The 25,367-nt window shown below is 41.0% G+C and overlaps 1 protein-coding gene across 3 annotated transcripts; it reads right to left on the reverse strand.

Moving 5' to 3' along the window:
- Positions 1 to 5,381: 5,381 nt before the first annotated feature.
- LOC130035648 (keratin-associated protein 4-3-like) lies at positions 5,382 to 6,407 on the reverse strand. Of its 3 annotated transcripts, none has more exons than XM_056127474.1 (2): positions 6,307 to 6,407; positions 5,382 to 6,246 (listed from the first exon to the last, which is right to left on the reverse strand). In XM_056127474.1, exons 1-2 carry the CDS (start codon positions 6,405 to 6,407, stop codon positions 5,382 to 5,384), a joined length of 966 nt encoding a protein of 321 aa, XP_055983449.1. The 3 variants fall into 3 exon arrangements, with proteins under 3 accessions (XP_055983449.1, XP_055983450.1, XP_055983448.1); XM_056127475.1 differs by having other exon boundaries at positions 5,382 to 5,527; positions 5,738 to 6,407; XM_056127473.1 differs by having other exon boundaries at positions 5,382 to 6,407.
- Positions 6,408 to 25,367: the final 18,960 nt, after the last annotated feature.

Below are 25,367 nucleotides of genomic sequence, written 5' to 3' on the forward strand. Positions count from 1 at the left end.
CAAAGCAAACACCTTGCCCACTGTATTATCTCTCTGGCCCCAAGTCTCCCTTTTCTAACATGACACCAGATTATGTTGATGCTGAAGGTGTATGAAATTACACTGAATTACCTATGTTTCATCCTGTTCATCGAAGCTTTGAAGGAAGACCTCTATCCTTTGTTGTTAAGATAGATTCATTGAGTGAATGGTTTAAGGGTCACTTGTTGCCAGTCACTGTGGCCAAAACGGGATGTAAAATCTGCTCTCAGAAAATTAACATTTTATTTATTTATTTATTGAATCACCGTGAGAAAAGTTATAAAGCTTTCAGGTTTAAGTCTCGGTCATACAATGATCAAACACCCCTACCCTCACCAGTAATTATTTTTCACCACCAAGAACCCAAATATACCCCTCTCCCGCCCCTCCTGCTGCCTGTGAGGCAGATGATTTCTACTTAACTCTCTCTCTACTTTGATTACTTCATTATTTTGATAAAAGATGCACCATTATTGTTTGGAATTTTCCCCCAACAATCAGAACTGCTGAAAAGACATTGTGAAATAATCTTTTTTCTATTGCTGGTTATGAAAACCATATGATGTCGCACGGTCGTAATACCGGCCATGCAAGTTTGGATTTCTGGTATTTTATTAATTAAGTCTGGAGGAATTTCTGCCAAGAGCCGTTAATTATGAGATTGGTTTCTGTGCATCTGGTGCCATGGCCGTGCCAGAAAGCTGCTCGTGGGGGGCAACTCAGGGACTCAGTTGAGCTTGAAGGATGAGCCAGTTCCGCCCCACTTCCCATGAGACTGCAGTTGCCCCATCACAGCTGGCTCATACCTGGCTTTCCAATAAGCTCTGAGGTGGCGGCCACCGTGCTGCTGGGAGGGAAAAAGGTGGAAGAGACAGACACCCTTTCCCTCCCGGGGGGGGGGAGGGGCATGGCGCCAGAGTTTAGTGCATAGTCCATTCACATTTCTGCCCCAAACTGCTGGGCTCTGGATTAGGTCCGTGTGCCTCTGGTGCCATGGCCGTGCCAGAGAGCCGCTCGTGGGGTGAGAATTAGCATTTTACAGGAAGACCACACAAACCACCACTACAATTGTAATACAGTGTGGTAAATCAACATTAAAAAACCAGTAATATAATTTAATGAAGATAATTGGTATTAATGCACATTATCCAATATTACAATTTGATGGACATATCTATTCATAATTTCTACTCACATTTGAGTAATTTTGTAAATAGATATAGGCTGGAGCGATAGCACAGAGGTTATGGCGTTTACCTTGCACATGGTCTACCCAGGTTCAATTACTCCGCCACTCTCAAAGAGCCTTGCATGCTCCCAAGAGTATTGTGCCCGCACTGCAAAGCCTGGCAAGCTACCCGGGACATATTTGATATGCTAAAAACAGTAACAACAAGTCTCACAATGGAGATGTTATTGGTGCCCATTCGAGCAAATTGATAAACAACAAGAGGACAGTGCTACAGTGCTACCAATAGCTGGACATACATATTTGAGATCTCTAATGTTGATCCTTCTAACACTAGCTAATGGAGAGAGCTGTGATACTGAAGCACCAGTATTGATTTTGGCTACTGCCAATTTATTCACGCTTTCTGACCAATAGCTCCATTTTCTCATGACTTGGAGTTGGAGGGTACTCAGAACTCAGGGATTAGAGAGTTACAATCTAGAAATTCCCATCAAATAAAGACAAGTTGTTTTACCATCTGATGGATGCCCTTCGGAATATCCTCAGTGTCTTATAGAGTCAATTAAAGATCAATCCTCTTGCAATATTTTTATCTCAATAATATACTGGTTTCATTTTAAAACATTTTTACACAATGTAAGTATGTGTGTGTATATTATGTCTAAATATACCTAGCATGGGTGAGGTCCTCTTAGTTCCCTGAAGCTCCCTCCATCAAAGTTTCTGCTTTCAGGTGACTGACTTCCTTGAGGGATATATGCAAGTTCTGAACTCATGGTTACTATATCCTCCTGTGCCTTCTTTCCAGTGATAATATTAAACATATTATTCCTTCTTCATAGTTTCTTCTTTGTCTTCTCCTGGCTCTAGAAATCACAATGATAAGGTGACAGCATAATCAAACTATATTAGGTTCCTTGGGGAATTATTTCTTCACTTGCTGCAGGATCATTGATCCACAGGGAAATTACTCCGCCATGGAAGTGGAAAATGGACATTTTCCAGATGAATTACTGGTAATGAAATTGAGGGATAACCACTTTTCAGTCCTTAGTGTATGGTTTAATGGGGTTTCCAGTGGGGAACAGGTTTATTTTAATGCCAATAATCAGTGTCAAATCAGTGTCCAAAGCATTCAAATATATCAGTATTCTAGTTTCATGAAGGTGTAGTTTTCTGTGAATAAACTTTTATGTGATTCCGTCATTCGTTGACAATATGCTAGTAGCAAACAACATAAGCAGCATCAAGTGATTAAGTAACAAAAGATAATATCTTTCAATTCTGACTCTTGTGACTTTGATGACTCACTGCTCTGTAGTTGAGCTCTTTGTGGAACAAAGGGGATGAAGTCTCCAGTGAACAACAGCCAGTAACTGAGAATCTTTCCACAGCAATCCACAAGGACTGGACCTAATCATAAAGCATAGAAATAAACCTGGAAGTGGATTATTTATAAGAGGAGAGACAGAGGAGACCCCAGGGCACCTAAAACATTGATCATAATATTCAAATCACAATTAATTTAGACATCCAGTTGAGCTGTGCCTAGATTCCTAATTCATAGAAGTATAGGATGATAAAATCTTGCTGTTTTAAATTGCTAAGTTTGAGGTAATTCTACACAACAATAGTATAAATTTAATATCACACAACACACAGATGAGGAGGGAAAGAACAAGAGGTGTAAAGAGGTAAGATACACTATAATGGGGAGGCAGAGTGAAAGGACAGTGGGTAGAGCATTGCCTTGCATGTGGTCAACCTGGGTTCAATCTCCAGGATCCTATATGGTCCTTCGAGAACTGCTAGGTGTAATTCCTAAGCGCAGAGTCAGGGGTAACCCCTGAGCAAAAGAAAGTTCCCCTCCCCACTCAAAAAAGATATGCTATAATGTACATAATGTACCTAGTGATCGGCAGAGCCTGGCAAGCTACCCGTGACATATTCGATATGCCAAACACAGTAACAACAAGTCTCATGATGGAGACGTTACTAAGCCCGCTAGAGCAAATCGATGAACAACGGGAGGACCATGACCGTGACCGTACCTAGTGATAATACAGAGAATAAAATAAATGGTTATTCCAATGGAGGACTCAGGGACAGTCTGCTATGGTGATAAAGAATGAGCTTCACTAAGAAACCTGGAGATGCCCACGCTATGAAATCTGAGCTTGTTTTAGAGAATAATGATATGGGACTGTCCTCCGTGGCAGCAAAAAGAATGATGATACCCATAAATATTACTGGCTGGGAGGCGATACTTAACCCCAGGAAATATGTGAATATACTGTGACAGGCACCAATATTGGAAAGGCAATAGGATCAAAGTTAATAGTGTCCACAAATCTATCAATATGGATAAGGGAACATAGAATCCTCCAGGCAGTCAGTATAGGTATGAGGGTCTAAGTGTTTAAAAGAGTGAAGAAGGAGTAAACCTTTTGAGTGAGGTCAAACTTTTCAATCAAAACACATCTTCTCACCCAAATTCCATACCCAAGCCAGTTCTCAGACGTGAAAAAACTGACACATCTAAAGGAGGTCAATTCTCTAAGAGAAAGGCCTATAACCAGTACATAAATGTTTATTCACAGAAAACTACATCTTCATTAAACTAGAACACTGATATATTTGAATGCGTTGGACACTGATTTGACACTGATTATTGGCATTAAAATAAACCTGTTCCCCACTGGAAACGCCATTAAACCATACACTAAGGACTGAAAAGTGGTTATCCCTCAATTTCATTGCCAGTAATTCATCCGGGGAATGTCCATTTTCCACTTCCATGGCGGAGTAATTTCCCTGTGGATCAATGATCCTGCAGCAGGTGAAGAAATAATTCCCCAAAGAACCTAATATAGTCTGATTATGCTGTCACCTTATCACTGTGATTTCTAGAGCCAGGAGAAGACAAGGAAGAAACTATGAAGAAGGAATAATATGTTTAATATTATCACTGGAAAGAAGGCACAGGAGGATATAGTAACCATGAGTTCAGAACTTGCATATATCCCTCAAGGAAGTCAGTCACCTGAAAGTAGAAACTTTGGTGGAGGGAGCTTCAGGGAACTAAGAGGACCTCACCCATGCCAGGTATATTTAGACATAATATACACACGCATACTTATATTGTGCAAAAATGTTTTTGAATGAAATAATACTGTGATTTGCATAGAGTGTCTTCAGGTGCAGAAACAATATAAGGGATTCAGAATATTGTATTAGTCTGAGTGTCATACTTAAAAGTCTCCAGGTCACCTCAGGGATGGAGGTGCATAGATAATGATGAGCTGATTGCACATCAGTGTAGACAGTTGAGAGTCAATCGCATCAGGATTACTGAGGCTGTCTTATTCCCCCATTCCAAGGGAAGAGTTGGGCATTTATCCACCCTCTGGCTGAGCACTGCCCTGGCTAGAATCCCCCTAGTTTGAACTACCCAGAATTTGCATGTTCATCAGAACATCTTTATGAGGCATTCCTGCTTCAGTCATAGAAAACCACCTTCTTTTCCTGGGGAAGTTGTTTCTATATATTTTTACATACTTCTACCTGCATGCTTCTACAGGAACTCTATATGAGAAGTTTGTAAGAGCTGAGCACATGCATTGCATGTGGAAAACAGTTTTATCCTAGGCAACACATAGCCCTGAGCACCACTAGAAATGACCCCCAAATATAGAACCATAAACAAATACCTGAGCACTATTGGTGAGGCCCAAATAATTGCCCTGTTTGGGAAAGGCCCCAACAGAATGAGGAACACTGGTGATAGACATGAAATCCTAAAATCCTATGATATATCTACTATTTGACAAGAGGAACCACAAACAACTGATAAAAGTGAAACACACACCTTATTATTTGTATGCCTGGAAATTAAAATTTATTTAATTTTTAATAAAATCATCACATGAAAAAATGTGGCAGGAAACATCTACGCTGGGATCACAAAATGTTGATAATCAAGAAAATTGGAGCTTTGAATTAGTTTGGGAGAGTGATAGCAATATTGATGGATTCAGTATTGAAGGAAAACGCAACTTAAGATGAGTGGGGGGTTTTCCATAGGCATCTTGACTCAGCTCAGAGTGGAACTACATGGGGAAGTGGGTTGATGGGTTGACAGAGTGCAGGTGGGCACAGGTGAGGGTGCTCAGCAGCAAGAGGCACTGGAGCAGGCGGGGCGGCAGCAGGTAGTCTGGCAGCAGGTGGGGCGGCAGCAGCTGGAGATGCAGCAGGTGGGGCGGCAGCAGCTGGAACCACCGCAGGAGGAGCCACCACAAGAGGGCTGGCAGCAACTGGAGATGCAGCAGGTGGGTCTGCAGCAGCTGGAGCCACCGCAGGAGGAGCCACCGCAAGAGGGCTGGCAGCAGCTGGAGATGCAGCAGCTGGGGCGGCAGCAGCTGGAACCACCGCAGGAGGAGCCACCGCAAGAGGGACGGCAGCAACTGGAGATGCAGCAGGTGGGTCTGCAGCAGCTGGAGCCACCGCAGGAGGAGCCACCGCAAGAGGGACGGCAGCAGCTGGAGATGCAGCAGCTGGGGCGGCAGCAGCTGGAACCACCGCAGGAGGAGCCACCGCAAGAGGGCCGGCAGCAGCTGGAGATGCAGCAGCTGGGGCGGCAGCAGCTGGAACCGCCACAGGAGGAGCCACCGCAAGAGGGCTGGCAGCAGCTGGAGATGCAGCAGCTGGGGCGGCAGCAGCTGGAACCACCGCAGGAGGAGCCACCGCAAGAGGGCCGGCAGCAGCTGGAGATGCAGCAGGTGGGGCGGCAGCAGCTGGAACCACCGCAGGAGGAGCCACCGCAAGAGGGACGGCAGCAGCTGGAGATGCAGCAGGTGGGTCTACAGCAGCTGGAGCCACCGCAGGAGGAGCCACCGCAAGAGGGCCGGCAGCAGCTGGAGATACAGCAGCTGGGGCGGCAGCAGCTGGAACTACAGCAGCTGGAGCTAGAGCAGCAGGGGCGGCAGCAGCTGGAGATGCAGCAAGAGGGGCGGCAGCAGCTGGAGCCACAGCAGCTGGAGCTGGAGCAGCAGGGGCGGCAGCAGGTGGAACCACAGCAGCTGGGGCGGCAGCACACAGACTGGCAGCAGTGGGGTCTGCAGCAGCTGGGTTGGCAGCAGCAACTCTCTTCACAGCTCTGCTCAGAGCAGACGGAGCCACAACACGAGTTGACCATGGTGTCAGAAGGAGGAGGTTCTGGGTGGGTTTCCAGGAAGATGGAGTGGATTGAGAAGTTTGGAGTCTCCTGCCCCCACCTCCCCTTTTATACCCTGCTAAGGGGCTTGCTGTCATTGGAAGAACCTCCATTTCCTTGTCACTGTTTCTCCCAATGGATAGGCTATTATCAAATTAAGCAAGTTTGTTTTCCTGGTTAAGCATTTCAAGATTGGATAGGAAAAACTGTTTCCCATTCCTTCAGTCCTTGTGAATCACCTTCCTGTGATTTTTTGTTTTTTGTTTTTTGCTCTTATTTTAAGAAATGTTGTCACTTGTTGTTCTGCCTTAGGTGATAGACATTGGTCTCTTCTAGGTGAGACATAGTTTCCACTCTAGGTGATGCAGAGGCTTTACATATCCGTTCCTTTGGTAAATGGGAATAGAGACTTGAAATCCAATGATGGTTCCTTCATTATTGTCCAATGGACAGAAAAGGTTTGAGTATAAATCAGGATAACTTGCATAAAAAAAATAAGTCTATGAGGGCATAACCCTTTCTCCACTCTAACCCATGACTCCTTCCTAATCATCTCTAACGGTAAATAAATAACAGTTTGAAGGAGAAAAATAAGCTGTTAAAATACTGCATTTCAATTTTATTTATGTATATTTTAGTATAAACTTTATTAAAGTGTTACAATTTGATGAGGTAAGGTATATCACACACCTTTGATACATCATAACAATAAGGTAATAATAACCACCTCTCAATTATTTGTGCCCCCGCTCTTTTCATGGCAAACATACGCAGCATATATTCCAAATCATAACACTTTTTTTTTTCGTTTTTTGGCCCACACTCAGTGCTTACTCAGGCCTTATTCTTGGTTTCATGCTCAAGAATCACTCCTGGAAGCACTCAGGGAATCATATTCAGTGCTGGGAGTCAAGTCAGCTGAGCATAAGACAAGAGCCCTACCCACTATAATATCTATTTGGCCTTCACAATACATTCTAAGAACATTCTAAGTTACCTACATATACTATGTTGTACAAAGATGCTTGAAATTTACTCCTGGTGTAGACTCCATTTTATACTCATCCATCAAATCATTTGACATTTCCTTCTACTTTGGAAAGTTTTAACTTTTTTTTTGTTTTTAACGTTTTTATTTGTGAATATGGTTATTTTGATAACTCCAATGTTTTTATTTGTGAATGTGGTTATTTTGATTACCCCAATATTTGTGCTCACACAATATTGCTTTTCCAGTCACTAACACTTGCTCAGCATAATCTCTTCAATATCCATGCTTTTTTTTGCACATAGTAGAATTTTCTGTTTAAAAATTGACAACATTTGATTATACATACATTTACTTGTGTAGAAAAGTTGTCTTCACCCATTCATCTGTCTGTGGGTATTTGAATTTTTCCATATTTTGACTGTTGTGAATAATATCTCAATAAACATAAGTATAGAAATCTCTTGGGGATCATTATTTTAACTATATTCAGGATAATTAATGTCTTTAAATCTCCATACTTTTCCCACCATGGTGTTATCATTTTACATTTCCATCATAGAGCCCAGGGCTTTCTTATTTTCCACATCTTTGCTAATTATCTTTTTATTTCCTTGTAAGTTTGGGGGAGAGAGCTCACATTTCTCCAGCGACAGTCCTTCAGGATTTTAGTAGAAAGTAACTACAGAGAGCCAGAATATCTCTAACCAAGTAGATCCTAAGATTTAGATTTACCTCCTACTTCTTTTCAAGGATGATTTTCCTTCTCACCCTGGCTTCCTGTCTTTCTGGCTTAAGCAGAGTCCCTGGGCCCATGCTACTGTGTTTGAGATTTTCATGCCAACTGAGCTGGACTATGTGAGTCCTTGACTCTTACCTAAATCCTTATCCTAGCATCTTGCTATCTCTGTTGACTTTGGGGATTCTGAAGATGTCTCATGTATTGTACTTTGTTTTCAAGTTGATTATCAATTTCAATATTTATGTATTTATTTTCAAAAATAAAAAAATGATATCTGGATCAAAGTTAGTCGTATATATACATATATATGTATATACTTTTACTGAATTTTGTTAGCAAAAGCTTAATTGGGAAAAAATGCCAAATAAATGACTAGCTTATTTATGTTTCAAAAATACATGAAACTATCACTTCTGCTTTTGGTTATTTACATGCTTATTTCCTTTTAAGAAATGTGGAAATCAGAGAAGAAGAACACTTAATGCATATTCCTCAATTTTTTGGTTTGGTTTTGGGGACCACACCCAGCAATGCTCAGAACTTTTTAATGACTCTGCTTATGAATCACTCCTGGTAGTGCTCATATGGTGGTACCAGGTACCAAACCTGGGTCAGCCATATCAAGTCTACCTACAGTACTATCTCTCTGGTTCTCTCATTTACTATTGTGTTCTTCCCAAAAAGTATCAATGTAAATCTTATAATGATTATGAACATTTATCAGTGCCTATATTCATCTTTCTAAGACCAGGGCCTAGACACATCAACCTGGCTGAAAGAGTTTTCATAAAATATATTCGTCAGAACATATTCAATATGACACCATGAAATTTGAAGAGATGATATGAATGACATAATTACGGTTCCAAATGACTCCCACATTCTTGCACTAAGACGAATTACAAGATGAAATGTCAGTCATTCATTGAACAAGCAGTTATTAATGTGGGATGGTTTATGATTTCAGGGCAGTGGAAATACAGCCAAAGTTCTTAGGCTTTATCTGGTTGAACTATCTACAAGCTCCAAGATATTGCATTTGCTTCCAGTGCCTCTTTTTTTTTTAATTGTTTGCATCATTTTACTTTACAGACCATCTGTAAAAACAATATTTTCAAAACCATTAAGGAAAAAGACTATAGAAATTATTAGTAACAAAATAAAGATTAGATATGTTTATAATATTTTCATTTTATGGTAACTCAGTTGTACATATCAAAATTTTTCTGTTCCACGGATTTTCCCAATTCTAGTGTTATTTTTTTATTATTATTATTAGTGAAACACCACGAGGTACAGTTGTAGATTTACAAATTTTTGTGCTTGGATTTCGGTCATACCATGATCAAATACCCATCCCTCCACCAGTGCCCATTTTCCACCACCAGGATAATATCCCTCCCCCCTTACCCCCCCATCCCCCCATCCCCCCCTGCCACTGTGGCAGGGCGTTCCCTTTTGTTCTTTCTCTCCTTTTGGGTGTTGTGATCAGCAAAAGAGGCATTGAGTGGCAAACATGTTCAGTCCAGTCTACTTTCAACCTGCATCTCCCCTCCTGGGAGGATTCTCCAAACACCCTCCATTTGGTGTTCCCTTCTCCATCTGAACTGTCCTTTCCCCTAGAATACCAGGCTGGCCTCTAAGCTATGGAGTAATCCTCCTGGTGTTGATCTCAGCTATTCTTGGGTATTAATCTCATATTTTGTTATTTTATATCCCCCAGATGAATGCAATCTTTCTATGTCTATCCCTCTCTTTCTGACTCATTTCGCTTAGCATGATACTTTCCATATTGTACCACTTGTATGTAAAGTTCATGACTTCATCTTTTCTAAGAGCTACATAGTACTCCATTGTGTAGATGTACCAAAGTTTCTTTAACCAGTCATCTGTTCTTGGGCACTCAGGTCTCTTCCAGTTTCTGGCTACTGTAAAGAGTGCTGCAATGAACAAACAAGTGCAGATGTCCCTTCGGCTACATATTTTTGCCTCTCTGGGATATATTCCCAGGAGTGGTATTGCTGGGTCAAATGGGAGCTCAACTTCTAATTTTTTGAGGAACGTCCATACTGTTTTCCAAAAGGGCTGAACCAGTAGGCATTCCCACCAACAGTGAAGGAGTGTCCCTTTCTCGCCACATCCATGCCAGCAACGGTTGCTTTTGTTCTTTTGAATGTGGGCCAGTCTCTGAGGTGTGAGATGGTATCTCATTGTGGTTTTGATCTGCATCTCCCTGATGATTAATGATGTAGAGCATTTTCTCATGTGCTTTATTGCCATTCGGATTTCTTCTTTGAGAAAGTTTCTGTTCATTTCATTGCCCCATTTTTTGATGGGGTTGGATGTTTTCTTCTTGTGGAGTTCAACCAGTATTTTGTATATCCTTGATATCAACCCCTTGTCAGATGTGTATTCGGCGAATATTCTTTCCCATTCTGTAGACTGTCTTTGTATTTTGGTCACTGTTTCTTTGGAGGTACAGAAGCTTTAGTTTAAGATAGTCCCATTTATCTATATCTGTTTTCACTTGCTCGGCCAGTGGCGTGTCATCTTTGAAAATACCATTAGCCTCAATGTCATGGAGGGTTTTGCCAACTTTGTCTTCAATGTACCTTATGGTTTCTGGTCTGATGTTGAGGTCTTTAATCCATTTTGATCTTACCTTTGTACATGGTGTTAGGCAGAGTTCTGAGCCCATTTTTTGCATGTAGCCGTCCAGTGATGCCAGCACAATTTGTTAAAGAGGCTTTCCTTACTCCACTTCACATTTCTTGCACCTTTATCAAAGATTAGATGATCATATGATTGAGGGGAGATGTCAGTGTATTCAACCCTGTTCCATTGGTCTGCAGTTCTGCCTTTGTTCCAGTACCATGCTGTTTTGATTATTACTGCTTTGTAGTAAAGTTTGAAGTTAGGGAGTTTGATTCCTCCCATTTTCTTTTTCCCAAGAATTGCTTTAACTATTCGTGGGGGCTTATTGTTCCATATAAATTTCAGGAGTGTTTGCTCCATTTCTTTGAAGAATGTCATGGGTATCCTTATAGGAATTGCATTGAATTTATACAGTGCTTTTGGTAGTATTGCCATTTTGACAATGTTAAGTCTCCCGACCCATGAGCAGGGGATGTCTTTCCATTTCCTCATGTCCTCTTTTATTTCCTGAAGTAGCGTTTTGTAGTTTTCTTTGTACAAGTCCTTTACTTCCTTAGTTAAGCTGATTCCTAGGTACTTGAGTTTCTGGGGCACAATTGTGAACGGGATTGTTTTTTTCATGTCACTTTCTTCTCTCTCACTGTTTGCGTATAGGAAAGCCATGGACTTTTGGGTATTGATTTTATAGCCTGTAACTTTACTATACAAGTCTATTGTTTATAGGAGTTTTTTTGGTGGAGGTTATTGGGTTCTCTAAGTATAGTATCATATCATCTGCGAATAGTGAGAGCTTGATTTCTTCCTTTCCTACCTGAATGGCCTTAATATCTTTTTCTTGCCTAATTGCTATTGCAAGTACTTCCAGTACTATATTGAACAGCAGTGGAGAGAGTGGCCATCCTTGTCTCGTCCCAGATCTTAGAGGGAAGGCTCTCAGTTTTTCCCCATTGAGGATGATGCTTGCTGTAGGCTTGTGGTAGATGGCTTTAACTATGCTGAGGAAAGTCCCCTCTATACCCATTTTGGCAAGGGTCTTCATCATGAATGGGTGCTGGATCTTGTCAAATGCTTTCTCTGCGTCTATTGATATGATCATATGCTTTTTATCTTTTCTTTTGTTGATATGATGGATTATGTTGATTGATTTCCGAATGTTAAACCATCCTTGCATCCCTGGGATGAATCCTACTTGGTCATGGTGTATGATCTTTTTTTTTTTTATAATTTATTTATTTATTGAATCACTGTGGGAAAAGTTACAGAGCTTTTGGGTTTAGGTCTCAGTCATGTAGATACCAAACACATTTCCCTTTACCAATACTCATTTTTAACCCCGAATCCCAATAGACCCCCACCTCCCACCCCTCCCAATTCTTGTGAGGCAGATGAGTTCTAGTTAATACTCTATCTACTTTGACTAGATAGATTATTTCGATAGAAGATGCACAATTATTGTTTAGAGTTTACGACCCACCCCCCACAATCAGACATGCTGAAACAGCGTTGTGAAATGATTTGCTTTCTACAACTTGGTTTAAGAATAAAATGATGTCGCGCGGCCGCGGTTTTGAATTTCTGCTATTTTAGTTATTGACCCTGGAAGAATTTCTATTAAAAGTTAGCTAGTTAAGAGATTGGTTTCTGTGCCCTGGAGTCGTGGCCGTGCCGGAGAGCCGCTCGTGGGGGGCAGCTGGCGACCTCGGTGGGGCATGGGGGACGGCCCACAAAGCCCCCCTTCCCATGAGGTCCCTGCCGCTCCCGCCAGCCCTGGCTCAAACCTGCTTTCCACAAGGCTCCCGTGCGGCCGCCATCTTTCTTTCCAGAGAGGAGCGGGCGGGCCGGTCAACGCCCTTTCCCCTCCGGGCAGGCTTGGTGGCGCGGTTTAACACAAGTCCATTTGCTTTTCTGCTCCAAGCGGCTGGTTCTCTGTGCTAAGTCCTTGTGCCTCCGGGGCCGTGGCCGTGCCGGAGAGCCGCTCGTGGGGGGCAGCTGGCGACCTCGGTGGGGCGTGGGGGACGGCCCACAAAGCCCCCCTTCCCATGAGGTCCCTGCCGCTCCCGCCAGCCCCGGCTCAAACCTGCTTTCCACAAGGCTCCCGTGCGGCCGCCATCTTTCTTTCCAGAGCGGTGTATGATCTTTTTGATGAGTAGTTGGATTCTATTTGCTAGTAGTTTGTTGAGGATCTTTGCATCTGTGTTCATCAGGGATATTGGCCTGTAGTTCTCTTTCTTTGTGTTATCTCTGTCTGCTTTTGGTATCAGTGTGATATTTGCTTCATAGATACTGTTCGGAAGTGCATTTGATATTTCAATTTCATGGAAAAGCTTAAAGAGGATTGGGAGTAAGTCTTCTTTAAAGATTTGGAAGAATTCACTGGTGAATCCATCCAGGCCAGGGCTTTTGTGCTTGGGGAGACTTTTTATTACCATTTCAATTTCTTTGATGGTGATAGGTCTGTTCAGGTATTCCAGGTCTTCTTGGTTCAGCCTTGGGAGTCTGTAGGAGTCTAGGAATTTATCCATTTCCTCGAGGTTTTGATGTTCCGTGGCATAAAGCTTTTCAAAGTATTCCCTGAGGATCCTTTGAATTTCTGTAGTTTCTGTTGTAATGACCCCCTTTTCATTTCTGATTCGGTTTATTAGGGTTTTCTCTCTCCCTTTCTTTGTGAGTTTTGCTAGGGGCTTATCGATTTTGTTAATTTTCTCAAAGAACCAGCTCTTGGTTTCATTGATCTTTCGGATTGTTTTCTGGGTTTCCATCTCGTTAATCTCTGCTCTGAGTTTTATTATTTCCTTCCTCCTGTTAGGGTTATGCTCCTTTTGTTGGTCCTTCTCCAAGTTCTTAAGCTGTGAGGTTAGTTTATTTATGTGGGCTTGCTCTCCTTTCTGAGGAATGCTTGTAGAGCTATAAACTTTCCTCTTAAGTCCGCTTTTGCTGTGTCCCATAAGTTTTGGTAACTCGTGTCCTCATTTTCATTCGTTTCTAGGAATCTTTTGATTTCCTCTTTGATTTCCTGTCTAAACCACTCGTTGTTCAATAGCGCACTGTTTAATTTCCAGGTGTTTGATTTAGTTTTCTGTTTTTGTATGTGATTTACTTCTAATTTCAGCGCATTATGGTCTGAGAAGATTGTTGATATAATCTCTATCTTCTTAATTTTATGGAGGCATGTTTTGTGGCTCAGCATGTGGTCTATCTTGGAGAACGTTCCATGTACGCTTGAGAAGAATGTGTATTCAGCTTTTTGTGGATGAAGTGTCCTGTATATATCTACTAAGTCCCTTTCTTCCATTGTTTCCTTCAGATGAAGTATGTCCTTCTAAGCTTGAGTCTGGTTGATCTATCAAGAGGTGACAAAGCGGTGTTGAAGTCTCCCACTAGGATTGTGTTGCTATCGATGTCTTTTTCCAAATCTATGAGTAGTTGTTTTAAGTACTTTGCTGGTCTCTCATTAGGTGCATATACATTTATTATTGTAAGTTCTTCCTGTTGTACAGATCCCTTGATAAATAGGAAATGGCCTTCACTGTCTCTTATGACCTTCTTCACTCTGAAATCGATGTGGTCTGATATTAGGATGGCTACCCCAGCTTTTTTCTGGGAGCTGTTTGTCTGTAGGATTGTTTTCCAGCCTTTGACTCTGAGTCTGTGTTTGCTTTGACTATTGAGATGTGTTTCTTGCAGGCAGCAGAATGTTGGGTTCAATTTTCTAATCCATCCTGCCACTCTATGTCTTTTAATTGGTGCGTTTAGCCCATTGACATTGAGAGAGATTATTGTTATGGGATTTTGTCCCATTGTTCTGTTAAAATTTGGTGTATTTGAGAGGCCTGTCTTGCCTTAAAGTAGCCCATTTAGTTGTATTTGTAACCACGGTTTTGAGTCTATGAAGTTCCTGAGCTGTTGTTTGTCTGTGAAACTGTGTGTTGTTCCTTCTATTATGAATGAGAGTCTCGCTGGGTAAAGTATTTTTGGAGAAGCATTTATTTCATTGAGTTTTTTTCACTATGTCCCACCACTGTTTTCGGGCTCTGAGGGTTTCATCAGAAAAATCAGCTGTGAATTTTAAGGATGCTCCTTTGTAAGAGATTTCTTTCTTCGATCTTGCGCTTTCAGAATTTTGTCTCTGTCTAAGGTTTTGGTCATTTTGATCAGGATGTGTCTTGGGGTATTTTTATTCGGATTTCTTCTAGCCGGTACCCTTCGGGCCTCCTGGATGTGGTCACAAGTTTTCTTCAGCTCTGGAAACGTTGTAGCAATGATTTCTTTGACAGTTTCTTCTTCATCAAGGTTTTCTTCCTGTCCCTCTGGGACTCCAATAATTCTTATGTTACCCCTCTTGGCTTCATCACGATCTTCTCTTGCCATCTGTTCTCAAACTGTGAGTCTCTTTTCCATTTTCTGCTCTTTTCTGACAAGTCTCTGAACTTGATCTTCGAGCTCACTGATTCTGTTCTCAGCTGCTGTTACTCTGCTGCTGAGGCCTTCCACTGAGGTTTTCAATTCGGCTACCAGGTTTTTCAGGTCCGCCATTTCCGATTGCATTTTCCTTATTTCTGCCTTCAAATCCTCTTGTCTTTTATTGGCATTGGTTTCCATTGTTTCTTTTAGTTCCCTAAGCATCCTAAGTAGCTCCATTCTGAATTCCTTGTCAGAGAGGTTGTCTAACGCTATAGTACTGTTGGTGTCTTCTGGGCTAGCCTCGTGAATAAGAAAGTTTGGTGGGCTTTTGCGTTGCTTTACCATTGTGACCAGTGTGGTTTGGTCCTTCACACTTGCTGTTACTGTTCTGGTTGAGTGAGGAGAGTCCAGTGCCTCTTCTTGACCATCACATCACAAAATGACTCAGTTATATGAGTTATCAGGTTGAACAGAGACTAGAAGCTGACAGTCTATAAATAGCCGCTGTACTAAAGCCTGCAGAATTCTGTCACAAAAAGGTCCTAAGCATCCAACCCACTAGTAACGTGAGTACAAATGCACAATTATTACCAATCATTTACAGTCATTAAACAATGAATTAAAGTCTGCTGCAAACATTGAACATAAGTGAAACTGATATACATAAGAAGGAGAAAGCCTTTCCAACCTCTGAAAGAATCTTAAAATGCTTTTAATTCAAGGCTACCAACAGAGAAATGGTAGTACAATGAAGGTAAATTTGCTATTATACTGCCATGAACAGTGAAGAATGGTTGAAAAGAAATTGGCCATTTAGTCTAAGGAAGATAAAAATTGGTGTATACAATAGTACTTGGAGACTTCAACATCGCCTTATCACCTCTGGATAGAGCAACAAGAACAAAACCCAGCAAGGAATTATTGGCTTTGAAAGAAGTAATAGAAGAGAAAGGGCTTATGGACTTATACAGGGCTTTACACCCCAAAAAGAAAGAATACACATTCTTCTCCAGCGCGCACGGAGCATTTTCCAAAATAGACCATGTGCTAGGACACAAAACATACCTCAACAGAATCAGGAAGATAGAAATAGTATCAGCCATCTTTTCAGACCATGATACACTGAGGATAGAAGTGAATCACACAAAGACATGGAGAACCAAATCAAACACCTGGAAATTAAACAACTCGATGCTGAACAACGAGTGGGTCAGGAACAAAGTCAAGGATGAAATCAAAAGATACCTGGAAACAAATGAGAATGAAGACACAAACTACCAGAACTTATAGGATGCAGCGAAAGCTGTATTAAGGGAAAATTTTATAGCTCTGCAAGCATATCTTAAGTCGATAGAAACGATGCACATAAACAATTTGACCTCACAGCTCAAGGCCTTAGAAAAGGATCAACAGAAAGAGCCTAAATCGGGCAGAAGGAAAGAGATCATAAAACTTAGAGCAGAAATCAACAACATGGAAAACAAAGAAACAATCCGAAAGATCAATGAAACCAAGAGCTGGTTCTTCGAGAAAATAAATAAGATAGATAAACCACTAGTAACGTTCACAAAGAAACAGAGAGAGAGAACCCTAATAAATCGAATCAGAAATAAGAATGGGGATATCACAACAGAAACTAAAGAAATTCAAGAGATCATCAGAGACTACTTTGAAAGTCTGTATGCCACGAAACACGAGAACCTGGAAGAAATGGATAAATTCCTGGATTCCTACGATCTCCCAAAGCTGAATCAAGAAGATATAGAGTACCTGAATAGACCTATTCACATCAAGGAAATTGAAACTGTAATAAAAAGTCTTCCCAAAAACAAAAGCCCAGGCCCAGACGGATTTACTAGCAAATTTTTCCAAACATTTAAAGAGGACCTATTGCCAGTTCTTGTAAAGCTTTTCCAGGAAATTGAAAAAAACAGAAACTCTCCCAAACAGCTTCTATGAAGCCCATATCTCTCTAATACCAAAAGGAAACAAAGACACCGCAAGAAAAGAAAACTACAGGCCACTATCCCTGATGAACACGGATGCGAAGATTCTCAACAAAATACTAGCCAATAGAATACAATAACTCATCAAAAAGATCATACATCATGACCAAGTGGGATTCATCCCAGGGATGCAAGGATGGTTCAACATTCGGAAATCAATCAACATAATCCATTATATCAACAAAAGAAAAGATAAAAAGCATATGATCATATCAATAGATGCAGAGAAAGCATTTGACAAGATCCAGCACCCATTCATGATGAAGACCCTTGCCAAAATGGGGATAGAGGGGACTTTCCTCAATATAGTTAAAGCCATCTACCACAAACCTACAGCAAACATCATCCTCAATGGGGAAAAACTGAGACTCTTCCCCCTAAGGTCAGGGACGAGACAAGGATGCCCACTCTCTCTACTACTGTTCAATATAGTACTGGAAGTACTTGCAATAGCGATTAGGCAAGAAAAAGATATTAAGGGCATCCAGATAGGGAAAGAAGAAATTAAGCTCTCACTATTCGCAGATGATATGATACTATACTTAGAGAACCCTAAAACCTCTACCAAGAAACTCCTAGAAACAATTGGCTTGTATAGTAAAGTGGCAGGCTATAAAATCAATACCCAAAAATCCATGGCATTCCTATACGCAAATAGTGAAAGAGAAGAAAGTGACATGAAGAAAACAATCCCATTCACAATTGTGCCCCAGAAAATCAAGTATCTAGGAATCAGCTTAACTAAGGAAGTAAAGGACCTGTGCAAAGAAAACTACAAAACGCTACTTCAGGAAATAAAAGAGGACACGAGGAAATGGAAAAATATTCCCTGTTCATGGATGGGGAGAATCAACATCATCAAAATGGCAATACTTCCCAAAGCACTATACAAATTCAATGCAATCCCTATAAGGATACCCATGACATTCTTCAAAGAAATGGAGCAAACACTCCTGAAATTTATATGGAACAATAAGACCCCACGAATAGCTAAATCAATTCTTGGGAAAAAGAAAATGGGAGGAATCAACCTCCCTAACTTCAAACTCTACTACAAGGCAGTAATAATTAAAACAGCATGGTACTGGAACAAAAGCAGAGCTGCAGACCAATGGAACAGAGTTGAATATACTGACATTTCCTCCCAAACATATAATCATCTAATCTTTGATAAGGGGGGCAAGAAAAGTGAAATGGAGCAGGGAAAGCCTCTTTAATAAACTGTGCTGGCAAAATTGGATGTCTACATGCAAAAAAGTGGGCTCAGATCTCTGCCTAACACCATTACAAAAGTAAGATCAAAATGGATTTATGATCTCAACATCAGACCAGAATCCATAATGTTTATTGAAGACAAAGTTGGCAAAACTCTCCATGATATTGAAGCTAATGGTATCTTCAAAGATGTCACGACACTGGCCGAGCAAGTGAAAACAGAGATAGACAAATGGGACTATCTTAAACTAAGAAGCTTCTGCACCTCAAAAGAAACAGTGACCAAAATACAAAGACAGCCTACAGAATGGGAAAGGATATTCACCAAATACACATCCGACAAGGGGTTGATATCAAGGATATACAAGGTACTGGTTAAACTCCACAAGAAGAAATCACCCAACCCCATCAAAAAATGGGGTGAGGAAATGAACAGAAACTTTCGCAAAGAAGAAATTCGACTGGCAAAAAGGCACGTGAGAAAATGCTCTACATCACTAATCATCAGAGAGATGCAGATCAAAACCACAATGAGATATCATTTCACACCACAGAGACTGGCCCACATCCACAAGAACAAAAACAACCAATGCTGGCGCGGATGTGGCGAGAAAGGGACCCTCCTTCACTGCTGGTGGGAATGCCGGCTGGTCCAACCCTTTTGGAAAACAGTATGGACGACTCTCAAAAAATTAGAATTTGATCTGCCATTTGACCCAGCTATAGCACTCCTGGGAATATATCCCAGAGAGGTAAAAAGGTATAGTCGAAGTGACATCTGCAATTGTTTGTTCATTGCAGCACTCTTTACAATAGCCAGAATCTGGAAAAAACCTGAGTGCCCAAGAGCAGATGACTGGTTAAAGAAACTTTGGTACATTTACACAATGGAGTACTATGTAGCTGTTAGAAAAGATGAAGTTATGAAATTTACATACAAGTGGTACTACATGGAAAGTATCATGTTAAGCGAAATGAGTCAGAAAGAGCGGGATAGACACAGAAAGATTGCATTCATCTGGGGAACATAAAGCAACAAAAAGGGAGACTAACACCCAGGAATGGCTGAGATTAGTAACAGGAATTTTGCTCCATGAATGGAAGGCCAGCCACACGATCTAGGTGAAAAGGAAGCTCAGATAGAGAAGAGAGCACCAAATGAAGGGTGTTGTGAGTACCCTCCCAGGGTGGGAGAAGCATACTAAAAGTAGTCTATAGACCAAACATGATTGCCACTCAATGCCTCTCTTGCAAAACACAGTACCCAAAAGAAGAGAGAGAGAACAAGGTGGAATACCCTGCCACAGAGGCAGGATGGGACGGGGGGGAAGTGGGCGGGGGGGGATGCTGGGACCCGTGGTGATGGATGACGGGCACTGGTGGAGGGATGGGCACTTGATTATTGTATAACTGAAACCCAAGCACAAAATTTGTAAGCCTATAATTGTACCTCATGGTGTTTCACTAATAAAAAAAGAAAAAAAATTGGTGTATAGTGTTGGCTTTAGTTGTCCAGATTTTGCCCAAGGTTTCTAATTATAGGACAGAGTTTGAGATTCACATTTATTACAAGTGTCCATATCACGTGTGGCTGAAGGTTCAAGGTGACCTCCTACCTTAGATTGTTTCACTCAAGCTTTAAAGAAATACCTAAATTAAATTTGTGGACTGTAGCATCTGAGAGACCCTGGTTTCCAGTCATTGGAGGTGATCTGGAATCTCCAGTCAGGAACCTATATTTGTGGAAAACTGGGCATAGTCTCTCTCTCTCTCCCTCCCCTTCTCTCTGCCCCCTCTCCCCCGCACTCACTCTTGCTTTTATCTCTTTCTCGCTCGCTCTCTCTCTTTCTCTCTCTGTCTCTCTCACACACACACAATGATATGTCAAAGATGTACATACATACACACACACACACACTCAAAATCAGTTACTATTAGCAGGGGATTGGGTGTGTTTTGGCCATACCTGGTGGTTCTCAGGGCTTACTCCTGGCTCTGTGCTCAGGGATTACTTCTGGCAGTGCTAGGGGATCATGTAGTGTGCTGAGAATCAAATCCAGGTTAGCTGCATGCATAAAAGGCACTCTACCCCTATACTATATCTCTGATCCTATTCATTGATTTTTGTTGTTGTTTGTTTGTTTGTTTGTGGGCCACACCCAGCAGTGCTCTTGATGATACAGCTTGCTTTTTCAATGAAAGTTTTGTACATTGAAATTCACAAATTCTAAATGTAGAACTTGATGTCATGCCATCCACAGAGAGAACATTCCGTATATACAGGGTTCTGTATATTTCAGAAGTTCTGCTTTACACCTGCGTCAGTGTCTGTACCACTCCACACTTGCCATCAAGGTCTAGTTATTCACCACTCTCAAATTGGCTACCGCTACACCTTTCCCCTCACTCTCTCACTTCCCCTCTATTACCATTCTTTTAGAATCTAATAGCTTGTTTTCTTTATTCATTTGTTTCATTGAGCATGAATGAAAGCTATCATCTATATTCATCTTCCTTTTTCTGACTTATTTTGCTTAGCATGATCACTTCAATTCCGTCCGTATTGTCACAAAAAGAAAGATTTTATCTTTATAAAACTGATTAATCTGTTGGGCAGATTATGAACTACAAAACTGGTTAAAGACTTGAATATAGGACCTGAAACTGTAAATAGTACTGTAACACTTTCCTTCCGTTGTTCATTGATTTGCTCAAGTGGGCACCAGTAATGTCTCCGTGGTGAAACTTGTTGTTACTGTTTTTGGCATATTGAATACACTACAGATAGCTTACCCGGCTCTGCCGTGTGGGTGGGATACTCTCAGTAGCTTGCTGGGCTCTCCAAGAGGGACGCAGGAATCAAACTCGGGTCGGCCACGCGGCCGAGGCAAATGCTCTACTCATTGAGCTATCACTCCAGCTCAAAACTGTAAATACTTAGGGGAAATTATTGATGATATTTTCCTTGACATCAACCTTTTTCTTTCCAACTAACTGATTGTCTTTAATAAAAGACATTCATTAGGCCAGGATCAAGGCTCTGACAGAGGCTTAGCTAACATTTGCAATGCTCACTAAGGAACCCATGTTGTGTCTCCAGAGAAACTGGACTCACCATAATAAAAAATATCCTTTAAGGAAGGCAGCAACATGGATTTTCTTATTATAAATTATTATATTATAATAACCAAATCATCATTTTTATAAATACCTGATGAAATTTTGTCTGTTGCTAAAATGTGTAACTACTAGGCAAATAAATCATAGGAACTTATGCTCTAAATAGACATATGTCTAAAAAACCTGACCAAATGGACAGGAGATTGATGTATTTATACTCAATGAAGTTCTTTTATAATACAAATTAATTTTAATAAAATATTCAGTAATATTCATTAAACAACATTAATGGTTTTATTTTTAAATAGCATATTTTAGAGCAATATTTAAAACAGAACAGTATGGGACCAGGGAGATAAAACAGAATTAAGGTGCTTGCCTTGCTCAGTGATCCCTGAGTGCAAAGTAAGCCCTGATCATTACTGGGTATTGCCCCAAAACCAAAAGGTTAAATAAATAAAATGAAATAGAGCAATATTTTAAAACACTTCGTGTCTACATGTCCCTGTTGAATTTCCCTTTGTTCTTTAACAATCTTAGATTATTGTTTAATTTAATCATTCTTTTTTATTTTAAATGGTATGTTTCAAGGAACATGATTTATTAAACATTCTTCCATTAAGATAATATAGTATTTAAAGCAAATAAAATAATATGTAGTAAAATTGTCAAGAAGGTAGCATCTATATCTATGGCTCATCAAAAAATAGAATATTGCCACTGTCAAGAAGATCTTTAATGAATCTTTTAGAAGTACTCTTCTTCTCCAGAGTAAATCACTATCCTGATTTTTTAAGATATGCATTTCAGGATTTTCTTTATAGTTTTACTATATAGACATATGTGCTAAGCAAGGTAGTTTAGACTTGTATGTTTTTAATATTTCACGAATGAGCCAAACGTATTTATTATGTGTTCTTAATCTGTTTTGTTTGTATGTTTGTTGGGCCCTATTTGGAAATTCTCAGGGTTTACTCCTCGCTACGCACTCAGAAATTGATCCTGGCAATGCTCAGGGGGTCATACGGCATACCAGGGATCAAACTCAGCTCAGACACACACAAGGCAAATTCCATACCCACTGAACTAATGCTCCGGCCCTTATGTGTCTATATTCTTATATTTTTGTGGGATTTAATAAGTAACCTCTAAATTGACCTTATGTCTTCTCCCCACCCTAGTGTTCATGGCTTATGTAACTTTATTCTTTCCCATTGAATAACTTGCTTCTAATAAGCAGGATAGGTCAACTATGATGTGAATAAGATAAATGTTAAAAAGCGATTTGTCATGCTAGTCAACTCTGTCTCTAATGACTTTGATGAGCCACTGCTCTATGGCTGAACTCTTGTGGCAAGAAGAGAATGAAGTCTCCATTGAACAGCAGCAAAGAACTGGGAAATCTCACAACAATGGTTCTCAAGGACTTGGACTTGTCCATAAAGCAAAGAAGTAAATTTGGAAGTGGATTCTTCAAACGGGGAGACTGTAAGGAGACCTCAGCAGGTTACATATTGATTGAGGTCTCATCTATCACTCTGAAGCAGAAACTTTGTTGGGTTGTTGCCTGGATTCCTAATCCATAATTAATAGTATTATGATTTCTGATACCTGCATAAAAATATTTGGGGTAGGGGGAAAGCATGCTGTTTTAAGTTGCTAAATTTGAGGTCACGCTATATAACATGATATATAGATAACTAGTATAGCTTTAGAATCACATGACACAGATGTCAGCAGAATCTCCTGCCCCTGCACCTGGCTGTCCTCACCGGGGCCCCTTGGAGGAGGCAGGTTGAGTTTCCCTCCCCGCCCCGAGCAGAGCCCCAGCAGCCGAAGACCTCCAGAACCAGCCACAGCTATGCTGAGACCACTCTCCACACGTCTGGACAAGCCTCATGCATGAAGGAACCGGCAGAGGAACCCAGGCACCTGGGTCCCAGGGCTGAGATCTCCAAGCCTGCTCGGATCGGGACTGGATTTTCTCCACCCAGATCCCCCATCTTCCAGTAGGTAGGCATTACACCCACCAGCTGCCGCCGGCGCCAGGTGGTCCCATCAACGGCCAAGACCCAGAGACTATAAAACCCAGCTCTTATTATCTTTTTTTTCCTTTGGAGAACCCGGCAGGCTACCGAAAGTGTCCTGCCCGCATGGCAGAGTCTGGCAAACTTCCTGTGTCGTACTCAATATGCCAAATACCAGTAACAATGATAGGTCTCATTCTCTTAGCCCTGAAAGAGCATTGAATATGGCTCTTTTTAAATATCAGGGCTAGGAAGAAGGAGACGTTACTGGTGCCTGCTTGAGGCAATCGACGAACAGCAGGGTGATCGTGATCATGATGGTGACACTGATGTGATTCTAAAGTGATTCCTATGGAAGATTCAGAGGCAAACTGCTCACTACAGTAATAAAGAAGAAGAGGTCAAAGGATCAGCAACTCCTAAAAGGCTAAGAAATTTAGGTGTGCCTATATTCTGGAATCAAAGCCTATTTTATTTTATTTTACTATTTGGTTTTGGTGAGCAGTGCATTAGATAGCTTCTGTCATGCGATGAGTTTTTTTTAAAGCCAATTGTATACAACAAATGTTATAAATGAAATAAGTAGTTTTTCTACTAATATGGGTTTTTAAAATAAAATTTAAACCATATAATGCAGCAGAAGTTTTCTGATTTTAGTTTTTTACAAGCAGAGTTTAGTACGATTCTTTAAAATTTTCTTCTAAATTTATGCTCCTACATTTAGCTTTGGGCTGGAGCTATAGCACAGCAGGTAGGACTTTTGCCTTGAATGAGGCTGACCCGAGTTTGATTCCTCTGCCCTTCTTGTAGAGCCCGGCAAGCTACTGAGAGGATCCCACCCACATAGCAAAACCTAGCAAGCTATGTGTGACGTATTCGATATGCCAAAAACAGTAACAACAAATTTCACAATGGAGATGTTACTGATGCCCGCACAAGCAAATCAATGAACAACGGGAGGACAGTGATACAGTGCTTGGTTTGGGGGTCCACTCTCAGAAGTCCTCAGGTCTTAGTCCTGACTTTGCACTCAGGGATCACTCCTGGCAAGGTTCAGGGGATTGGATGTGGGGTGTTGGGCACTACAAGGCAAGTGCCTTAACTTCTTTACTATCTTTCTGTTCCCTGAGCTTGTTTTAAAGAATATTGACACAGAAATTGTCTCCTAAGGAGCAAAGATCTCCCAGTACGATAAGATGATAAGATCTCCCAGTATCAGTGAGTAGATGGCAACATTTAACCTTAAGATCCATTGTGAAAATAATGTTGCAATGGGCATCAAGTTTGGGATGGCAATGAGAGACAGAAATGCTTCTGCTGAATATCAATATGATTAAAAGAGCACAAAGTTCCTCAAGCAACACACAAAGGTACACAAGCATTTAAGTTATATGTCTTTAACATATGTAAAGAAGGAATAAAACATTGAATTCTGTGGTCAGAGTTCTCTTAGAAAATGTATCATCTAACCTGAATCAGAATGGAAATGAATAAAGGATTACTGAGGTTTGGGTAGGATTCCCCAAGGAGCAGAAATTAAAAACAAAAACAAAACACTAGAGCAAATTATTTACTCATGTGATGTATTTAAGGCTCTCTAAGTCACCTGAGAGGAATGGAGATCTATAGAGAATGATGAGTGAACAGATTAAAGATTGTTGTTGGCAAGGCTGGAGGGATAGTACGGCAGGCAAGGCATTTTCCTTGAAAGCAAGTGACTGGGATTTGATGCTCAGTACTGCATATGGTCCCCTCAGGACTGCCAGGAGTAGTTCCTAAGTGCAGAGT

This window comes from Sorex fumeus, unplaced genomic scaffold (assembly GCF_029834395.1).
Source record: "Sorex fumeus unplaced genomic scaffold, SorFum_2.1 ptg000063l, whole genome shotgun sequence".
NCBI lineage: Eukaryota > Metazoa > Chordata > Mammalia > Eulipotyphla > Soricidae > Sorex > Sorex fumeus.

What these genes read in the sequence shown, in the direction of transcription:
- LOC130035648 (XM_056127473.1), bottom strand. Translation starts at nt 6,407, where the DNA reads ATGGTCAACTCGTGTTGTGGCTCCGTCTGCTCTGAGCAGAGCTGTGAA.